Here is a 10,105-nt window from a genome sequence, read left to right as displayed (position 1 = left end):
TTGCCAGCTTCCTAGCACACCACCACCTCTAGGCCTCAGTTTCTTTAGCTATGAATGAGGGTTCTCCGTGGGTCTTTGTAACTATCATCTTTAGAGCCCCAGAGCTGATTGGTGGGTCTCAGAGGCCACCTCGATATGGGGGAGGGGACAGCTGCAGCCTCTGAGGATCCTCCCGACTTCACTCATGGTGGATCAGCTTTTCCCCTTTTACACATCAGGGTTTCCCGTAAACTTTTGTCTGAACAAAACTTTTAAACCGTTTGTAAACCACAGATGCCTCCAAGGGCCTCTCAGCTCTGACAGTCGGAGCCAGTGGTCTTAATTCCCACGGCCCTGCCTGGAGTCACGGCCAGGGCCAGGGTCAGGCCAGCGAGGCCCGAATCTCAGGCACAAAAATTCGGAGGAGTCAAAGAGCTCAGGAATCAAGCGAAATCAATGCAATGTTTTTTGGTTTTTTAAATAAAGGCAAAAACAAATCCACCATGAACAAAATATCAACATCTGAAGCCAGGATCAGTATTACTTATGTCTCCTGTGACCTCAGACACCCGTATGGCTTGCATGTCACCGGCTCGAGGGACCCTGTAGGCATCCAAATGGCTGTGTCCATTCCAGGCCTCACGACAGCTATGACGTCACCCAAGCTGTCAGCGCAGGACAACGCGTGAGGGTGGGATGGCAGGGTGTGTGCAGGGGGTCAGCACATTGCCAGGTGCACCGGAGGGGCTCAGCATCTGTTCACTTCCTTCCTTCTTGAGCTTCCTGCCAGAAGCAGCTGGGAAGCCGGCAGGTGGTGCTTCTCCAGCTTGGTTTCGCCCTTGGAATCACCTGGGCAGCTTTTATCCCTTTGCCCACTGCCCAGACCCCACGGCCTGGAGCATTTCTTTATCTATTTTTTAAAATTTTATTTGTTTTGGGGCACCTGGGTGGCTCAGTCGTTAAGCGTCTGCCTTCGGCTCAGGTCATGATCCCGGGGTCCTGGGATCGAGCCCCGCATCGGGCTCCCTGCTCCGCAGGAAGCCTGCTTCTCCCTCTCCCACTCCCCCTGCTTGTGTTCCCTCTCTCGCTGTCTCTCTCTCTCTGTCAAGTAAATAAATAAAATCTTAAAGAAATAAAATTTTGTTTTTAAGTAAACTCTACACCCAACGTGGGGCTCGAACTCACGATCGCAAGATCAAGTGTCACATGCTCTACCAACTGAGCCAGCCAGGTGCCCCCGCCCTGAAGCATTTAAATCAGAATTTCTGGGGGTGGACCCAGACCTCAAAACTTCTTAAAGCACCCTGGTGATTACAGTGTGCAGTCAAGGTCAAGAACCACGGCTCCACAGAGGCCATAATTATACAGGCCTTGAAGCCTTTGTCATCTGCCAGGGTCTGGCTGGATTAATACACACAAGGAATCAGTATCTGCGCAAATCAGAGCATCTGTCTTCCTGCCGAGGGAGGGGTTCAGGAAGAGAGCCGGGCAGCCCCACACCCGCCATCCAGCAGCCGCAGTAAAGCCACGAGGGCTCGGTTCTCCTCAGCAAAGCCACCACATGATGAGACCAGGGCTGTCAATGCCTATAAAAGCCATTTGAGCCTCAAAGAGAGGCCTGCCCTCTGAGAAGTCAGGGGCCAAGCATGCCTCCTGAGCCTGACAGCTGCCATTTTAGGACCGTCTTTTACTCCAAAGAGTCAAAGGGGGAAAGGAGTTAAAGTAATTCCTTTCCAAACAGGAGTGACTTTAGAAAGGTGGCCGTCAGCTGGTGGAGAGTGCATCCCCTGCCTGGTGGCTTTCCCCTGGAAGACGAGAAGCCAGTGAGGGGGGAAAGGGATGAAGGAGGAAAGCAGGCGTGAGGTAGGAGTGAGTGAGGGAATGAAGAGAAGGAAGGGAGGGAGGGAAAGAAAGAGGAGGGAGGGAGGAGGATAAATAGGCGAACAGCAGACGAGTGAGCAAATGGAAGCCAAATGGAGTTGAGCAATTAAGTGTATTTATTAGACCTTCGCTACCCTAAGTGTCGTCCATGGACCAGCAGCATCAGCATCGCCTGAGAGCTCGCTAGAAATGCTTACACCAAAAACTAGTACAATGTTCTATGTCAATTATATCTCAAAAAAAAAAAAGAAAGAAAGAAAATGAAATGCAGACTCTCAGGTCCCATCCCAGATCTACAGAATCTGCCTTTTATAACAAGCTATCCAAGTGATTTGCATGCACATTAAAATTTGGAAAATACTTTAATAAACTATCATTGTATCCTAACCCTAACTGGACACGTTATCATCATGCTGGGAACTTTAATACAGATACCAAGGCCCAGACCCTACCTCAGATTAATTAAATCAGAACTCTAAGGATTGGGGCCTGGGCAGCCTGTCTCTGTAACAGCTCCCAAGGTGATCCTAACGTATGGCCAGGGTCTGAGAACCACTGGGCTGGACAGCGCTGTAGACAGCTCATGACACGTTAAGAGAGGCTAGACATGGTCAAGACAGACCCTCCGAGCTCAGGGCCTCAGCTCCACTCATGTCTTTGATAGAACCCAGATTCTGACTGGCCAAGGGCAGCCCTGCCATTCTTTTTCCCAGAGTCCCCTTTTTCCTGACCCCACGTGGAGGGGGCTCCTCTGGAGAGACGGCCTTTACCTGCCGGTGCTCAGCCTGGCTGCCCGAGGGCAGGAGAGGCCTGGCTCATTTTCCTATACATTTCCCAGCCTCTGCCCACAGAGACCCCAGGGCCGGCGGCGTCCAGCCCAATCGTCTGCTAAAGGTACCCCAGGGTCAGAGGGACCTAAATCTCAAGGCGTTGGGGTCTGGCCCCATTGTCAAAAGTCTGGGTTCAAAGAAAGGTACAGCGTCAAGTGCCAACTTTGCAAGGGTCTTCCAGAACTTCTACAACCCAAGGGGACAACGGATGGCCTGCAGAAGTTTCCTTTAGCCCCAACCAAAAATTTCAAGTTGAAAGGTGGTTGTCAACATCTCCAATCAGGAGATTTCACATTTTAAAGACTTCCCAGATTCCATTGAAACTCTGCAGATGTGGCCACAGTTAGCTGGAGCCGTGTTGGATGCCCCTTCCGACGAGCGGCCTCAGCTCCCCCTCCCTATCCCGGCCTTACCTACTTTCCTCTACGCACTACCTGCCCAGCCCCTGGAAGTGTTGACCTTGAGCCCCGGAATTTGAATCTGACTCTTCTCCTTCAAGGAGAAGCTACGGACCCCACAGGAGGGGAACACAAAGCATTCTGCCCCGAGGTCCAGCCTTGCACGGTGCTTTGCCAGGTGCTCCAGGCCACCTCCCACGCACCCCAAGACAGCGTGCATTGGCGGGAATCTGGGGTTCACAAAAAGGCCAGCTCTTGTGAGATGCAAGAATTCAGTTTAATTGGCTATGGTATTCTATCCTCCCTCCCTCTTCCTCACCCACCCCTCCCCAAAGGGAGGGCCAGTCAGCAGCCATTCTGACAGGAAGGCCGTTCTCTGGTCACAGAGAAAAATCAGAGGCAGGGCCCGGGGAGTGCGAGGTCTTGACTATGTGGGGCACGGGAAGGGGGCTGCACCAGAGCCCTGCACTTGCAGATGGGAACAACGGTATTTGGGGAAGGAGGGGATGGGTACTCAGTTCCAGTTCCCCTTGGTTCTTTGGGAATCTCTTCCTCTTGCCAGGAGGAAACCGATTTGGCGAGCCAGAAAATATCCACTAAAGACTGTGTCGCATTTGAGCAGGAGGTCTGGGAGGAGATGGAGGCCAGGCCCGGGGACAGGGAAGTCCCGGGGAAAGAAAGAACCTGCAGGCGCCAAGAGGTGCATGGCCTCCCTGCCCCTCAGAATCGCAGTTTCCAGGGCCCTGGCTCCGGCAGGCTCCTGCCCACATGGGCTGCCCAATACTGAGCCACTAAGTGGATGTGGTGGCCTCTCCTGAAGGCGGGTAATGAACACAAGTGACCACGGTGACTGGCTGCCATGCTCTTCCCAAACATGAGATACGAAGGCTCAGCTGGAGGCAAGGGCCCGGGCAACCCCTTCATGTCTGTCACATGCACCTCTGGGCCTGCCCAGCTCCTGAGACTCCAGGGGAAGTCTGCAAGTCAAGGCCGAAGGATGGGAGTGTGCCTGTGTTGCGGTCCTGTGTGGTCCACCCAGCAGGTGCACTCTGGACCCCAGAGCCGTGGCTCAGCATCAGGCTTCTAGATGTGGAATCTGCTGTTGGCCGCCTTCTCCCTGGAGTCTGAGCTTCAGCAGCCCCCTACATCCATGGGGAGGCCTGCGAAAGCCAGCATGGACAGGTGCATGGCCAGGTAACCAAGGGAGGCTCTGTCCACTCCTCATTTCTGCTCAGGAAACCACCCAGTCCAATCTCCAGGGGGCAGCTCAAGACAAGGACAAACGCAGGAACCCAGCTCTACACCAGCTAGGGGGGGAGGGGACGGGAGCAGAGCTGCCCCCCGGGGAGTCATCTGTCACTCATGAAATGGGCATTCTCTGAATGAACGTCCTGGGGGAACCTGGGTGGGGCAGCTGGTGGCCAGGGTTCTCCCTGAGCTTGTGTGAGTCCCTACAGCACTGGGATCCATTTGTTGTCCTCGTTGTAGAGAAAGGACTGCTTTCCAGGGAATTCTGGGCTATACGTGGCTGTGAGGCAAGAGAGAGGGAGAGAGAGAGAGAGAGAGAGAGAGAGAGACAATATTAAGAGACCAAAAGCCAGTTACTCAAGCCCCTGTCATTCTACATCAGAGCTGGCACGACCAGGGGTAGTCCTGTCCCGGCCTCTGTATCTTACACATGGGGAGACAGAGAGGGGAGGGGACTGGCCTGGCTGAGGCAGGACTTGAACTCTGGCTTTCAGCCTTCTTTAACTCCCTGTAACTTCTTTAACAGAAGAAAATTTACAAAAGAGTTTTCTATCAGATTTGAAAAAACTATGGAGTAAAGCAATACTTCGAAAGAAGCAAGGTGTCACCTTGGTGGGGTTTTGTTTTCATTTAGTTCAGAAATTTTCAGAAGGGAAGGGTGCCTGGTTGGCTCAGTTGATAGAGCCTGTGACTTTTTTTTTTTTTTAAAGATTTTATTTCTTTTTTGACAGAGAGACAGCGAGAGAGGGGGGAACACAAGCAGGGGGAGTGGAAGAGGAAGAAGCAGGCTTCCCGCCGAGCAGGGAGAGCCCGATGCGGGACTCGATCCCGGGACCCTGGGATCATGACCTGAGCCGAAGGCAGACGCTTAACGACTGAGCCACCCAGGTGCCCCGAGCCTGTGGCTCTTGATCTCCGGGTCATGAGTTCAAGCTCCACACTGGGTATGGAGCCTACTTAAAAAAAGAAAGGGAAAAAAAAAGAAAAAAAAAAAGAAATTTCCAGAAAAGCGAAAGCCATGACAACTGCAGGCACATTCTCTCTAGGAGACCAGGTGCTAGGACCACCTGGGGGTGAATGGAAACTCTCAGACTGATGCTGATTTGGCTAACGAGGGTCCAGGCCGATGAGAGCACCAAGCAGTCCAGACTGATCTGGACCCACCAGAAGCCAAGAAGGCAGATGTTTGCATGGGGCTTCCTCCAGGCCACCCCCCAGGGAAGCCCACCTTGGCGCAGGTGATCATGGCAACAGGAAGTGGTCTGCTCCTGGGCGCTAGGTGTCCCACACTACGTGCAGAAGGGAGAAGACCCTCAGGACAAGCTTCTAGAGGCCTGGGTCACACAGGCTCAGACAAGGATCCTGACTGGGCCCCGGGCCTCCTGGAGACTACCGTGTGTATGGAGTGTTAGTACCTTTGCCCAGCCAAGCTGAGCTCTACCTGGCCTGACCAGTGACCACCAGGTCCAACCTCTGCAGTCTTCTTGACTGGATTATCATTTCTACATTTCCAAAGCTCTAAGGATGGCTTTCCCCGTCCTGTCCACCTTACATTTTACTCACCTGCATGTGTGGAGAGGAAGGTGTCTCCCCTACCAGACTGACGCCTCTGGGGGTAAGCACCAAGCTAAGTCACCTCTGTCTCCCCAAGGTGGGAGCGTCACCAGTGTTCACCGAAAGACTGAATTACGCAGACCTGCAGCCCCCTCAGCTCTGCCTTCCTCCTCCCACACCACCTGCCTGCCAGCACACCTGTTGGTCCCCAGTGCCACCAGCTCTGGCCGACATAAAGGGGTGGCATAGCTAAGGGGCTCGAAGAGAGCTACAGAGAGGTCAGGGAGTTCAGAAACCAGCTGCTGGAGTAGGTCCCTCATGCTGTTAGCTTCCAGGTAGGTCCCAAAGGTGACAGGGCTCCCCCGTGTCAGCCATCTGGAAAAAGGCAGAACTAGACCGTTCCCAGGAGCTGCTCCAGGGAAGAGTCCCTGGCGTGTCTCGTGACAACAGGGCACGGAGGGCACGGAGGGCACTGAGGGGAGACAGCCTGCTGCTCTGGCCTGCAGCTCTCTCACTGTGGCTCAGCATACAACTTGCTCTCCGGGCCCTTCCCAGCTGTCAAGTGATTCGGCCAGAGTGACCTAGACATTTCTAAGAACGTGCCATTGTTGGACAATCTAACAAAACCTATGGCCCCTTTCTCCAAAAATTAGTGTCTTCGTGCTCCAAGTCTGCAGGCAAATTCAGGGTCACAGACCCCTCTGGAACCCATCTCTGAGCCTCTTGGACATCCATGGTCATTGGTTACAAATCCCTGGCCTGGATTAACTCTAAGAGCCCCTCCACCTAAAAACAAAAAACCCCTTTCATACTCCAAAGGTGCAAGCTTAAAAGTCTCCCAGATCGACTCTAACCTCTGTAACCTGTTTGGCAAACAGCCTATAAATCAGTGACATCTGATGGCCCAGGAATGACAAACAATCCCAGATCTGGTTTTTATAGTCATTTAAAACACTCCTCTGACCTGGGCCCGGCAGGCCTGGCTGGGACGGGGCCGCTGTCCACCGGCTGGTGCTGGACACGAAGGACGCAGAGGAGATGAAGTGCCTGGGGGGCCCCACGTAGTCCACGATCTCGTACTGCCCAGGACCTGGGAGGGGCGGCTTCGGGGGCAGGGGCAAAGGCTGCGCCGAGAAGTTCAGGATGGGGTTTTTCCTTCAAAAAAGACAATATGTGAAGATAGCACTCAAGCAGTCTGTCAACCAAGCCGAGACCTGGCGGGTACGGAGTTGTCTGCATGAGGACCCTCAGGCACCAGGAGACCTGGGCGGAGCCTGGCTCCGCTGCTTGTGAGGCGGTGGGGGGGAGGGGGGCCCGGAACCTCACTTTCCCCTTCTGCACGATGGCGGATTCACAGGACTAAACTCATAGGCTTGTTGTCAGGCTGCAAAGAGATGATGCACCTCCAGCAGTCATTGGGGGAGGGGGGGGCAGCACAGAGTGAGAGCACAGTAGGCACTTTACAGATGTCGTTGCTGAACTGGTCAGGAAATGGGACAAGGCCTCCTGAATTCTAGGGATTTGCCACTCCAGATCAAGAGACCTGGCCAGCATTGACATTTCAGAATCCTACTAAATGTCTTCCTGGCAAGGCAGGATGTGCGAGTGGGAAAATACTTGGTTGGAAATCAAGAGCCCTCTGCCTCACACTTACCATTTACACTGAAATTGTTCCTTTCCGGGTTTATCTCCTTGCCCTTCAGGAAAAGGAGTCTTTTACGTCCGGCATTGAGAGACTACATGAAAGGTCAATGGAACCCATGCTGGAGCCCGAGCTCTGTCGCTAATTCACTCTGGGCCTCAGTCTCCCCATCTGCAGAATGAGGAGATTGGATATGATATCCTCTAAGGTCCCTTCCAGCTATGACCAGGCCATGGTTCAAAGAGGTCCACTGGTTGCCCAGGGAATTCTGGGATTGTTCTGGGAATCCCACTCCTCTCCCGGCCGTGCAGAAGAAGGCTGCCCACCCCCACTCACGTCTGAGGCTTCGTCTAAGGTCTTTCACCAAAAGGAAAGGGAAAGTTCTTACGGCACCGAATAGCCACAGGAGACTCACCCCAGCTGGCAGCCAACCCACCCAAACAGAGGAGGGGACCGGGATTCCTGGCCATTGGTGCCCTGCTGCCCTTTGGCCAACACCTTTGGAAGCGAGGGCATTTTTAAACTCAGAGAGCTAGAGGGGGCCTAGGGATGTCTTATCCAACCTCCTCATTGTGCTAAAGAAATTGGAGCCCAGAGAGAGGAAGCGAGTCCCCCAAAGTCACCGAGCCAGTGAGTGGTAATACCAGCTCCAGAACTCAAGTCTCAAGGGCCTAGCAGTTTGGGGAAGGCATCACGGCCGAGGGGAACCTTTGAGATTTCGAGTCATGCAGACCGGCATCTGAATTCCAGTCATCCCACTTACTGGCTGTGAGACCTCAGACGAGTCCCTCGACCTCTCTCTCCCTGCAGCAAGGAGCAACAACACTTGGTGAGTGGAGAAAAGAAGGCCCTTGGCTTTGCACCAGCCCACAGTAAATGCTCAATAAAAGCAGCTGTTGTTAGTAGGATGGCCCTGCAAGCCCGCTGCTTGGTCTCAGGGCAGCAATGGAGCCTCAGAAAGAGGCTAGGGGGCCCCTTGCACAGAGTCACCCTGGGGCAAGCTGGCCACTCCCACTGCCAGGCTGTTGAAAGTCATCGTCAATCTGCTTGAGGCTCACATCTCAGGACAAACGGACAGCTGGCTGGGATGCTTATATTTAGAACAAAGGTGCCCACAGGAAAAGGAGAAAAAACCATGCCTCTTTCTTGCCCTCCAGCTGACATGGAAGAACTAGTTGTAGTGTGTGATCAACCACCTCTCCCCTTAGAAATGAAAGCAGGCTTCTCCTTGTTCTGGCTTGTGTCACCCCTTCAAAGCACCCCCAGAAATTTGATGAGTGTGGGACTGGCATCACTGAGAGATAGGCTTGAGTCCTAAAAGCTGGAGCCAGAATGAGCCAACCACTACATGAGGTCATCCCAGGGGTCTGGGTCTCCCCCGGGCCCCATTCTTTGAGAAGGCCATAAGGTGTCTACTCTCCTAACTGGGGACAGTTTGCAGGAGGCTGGGCCAGTGTCTCATCAGGATTCTTGGCAAGAGGGCCTAGAGAGATTCCTTGTCCTCCACCCCATCCACGTGCCCAGGAGAGGCTCAGCACCGGCAGCTCGGCTCTCTGGATCTTTAAAGAGCACCAGCCACGTGTGCAGCCATGTGCCAGGCACTCTGGGGAGTCCAGACTGTTCTATGCTAAGACACAGACCCTGAATGCTCCCAAGGGCTTGGTAGTCCCCTGCTAGTGACAGTCATGGCTGGTGATTAAGGAACTACAAGCTCTGCACCCACACAAACTTGGGTTTGAATCCACACTCACTAGCCGTGTGACCTTAGAGAAGTCTCAGCCTCCCTAAGGCTCCGTTCCTTTATCTATGAAATGGGCGATAATAATACTTTCCATCCAGGTTTCTTATGAAGATTAATGGGTGCTTTACTTGTATTATTTTTTTTAAAGCAAGAAATATTAGAAGAGAGGTAAAAACACTGCACTGGGGAGTGGGGTCAGAGGGGTGGGGGGATTCCAATTACGTGAATCCAGAACTCTACCCTAGAAGAGCTAACATTTGCCCAGCAAGGTAAGCAGGAATTCTTCAGGTAGAAAAGGGCACAGAGGAAGCAGCAGGGGCAAGAGCATGGACGAGGCATGAGCTGCAGCTGCATGTGGCAGGAATTGGGACAAGGAGGCAGACACTACGGAGCCTCCTAGACTGCCTTCAGCCCTCAATGCACCCATGACTTTTAGGATGTCCACCTGTTTCTGACCATCCACCCTCACAAACCCCGATGAGAAGCTAAATGAATAGCTCCTATTTATGGCCTCTCCATCCAGCCTAACCTCCCATGCCACTTGCTCCCATTTGACCTTCTGGAAACCCCCAACACAACACTGTTCGACCACGCCTTGCCTTTGCCTGCGCTCTTCCTTCTGCCAGGATCACCTCCTTTCCCTGCCAACTCTGATCAGTCTTCACATCTCACATCCTTCCGGGAAATTTCTGTGGCCCCTGCCCTCCCCCTGCCCATTGCCCTTCCTGGGGCTCCACAGAGCAGCATGGCTCCTGGAGTCAGCTGGACCTGCATGCCACTCCTTGCTCCACCACCTTCATCTGTACTCTATGTAACAGTACTGTCCTGCAGG

General features: G+C 53.4%; 1 protein-coding gene across 1 annotated transcript in view; it reads right to left on the bottom strand.

Moving 5' to 3' along the window:
* Positions 1-3,315: 3,315 nt before the first annotated feature.
* STPG1 (sperm tail PG-rich repeat containing 1) overlaps positions 3,316-10,105 on the bottom strand; it is a 44,246-nt gene continuing 37,456 nt past the window's right edge. Inside the window, exons 7-8 of the mRNA XM_045895486.2 lie at positions 6,855-7,045; positions 3,316-4,616 (exon numbers count right to left, since the gene is read on the bottom strand). Coding sequence (XP_045751442.2) covers positions 4,540-4,616; positions 6,855-7,045 — 268 coding nt within the window. The 3' untranslated portion in view covers positions 3,316-4,539. The remainder of the gene's footprint in view (positions 4,617-6,854; positions 7,046-10,105) is intronic.

Source organism: Mirounga angustirostris, unplaced genomic scaffold, assembly GCF_029215605.1.
Source record: "Mirounga angustirostris isolate CCGP_5_RB_7025 unplaced genomic scaffold, mMirAng1.0.hap1 SCAF_4, whole genome shotgun sequence".
NCBI lineage: Eukaryota > Metazoa > Chordata > Mammalia > Carnivora > Phocidae > Mirounga > Mirounga angustirostris.
Note: the sequence above shows the minus strand (reverse complement) of the source record. Positions and strands in the feature narration are given on the sequence as shown.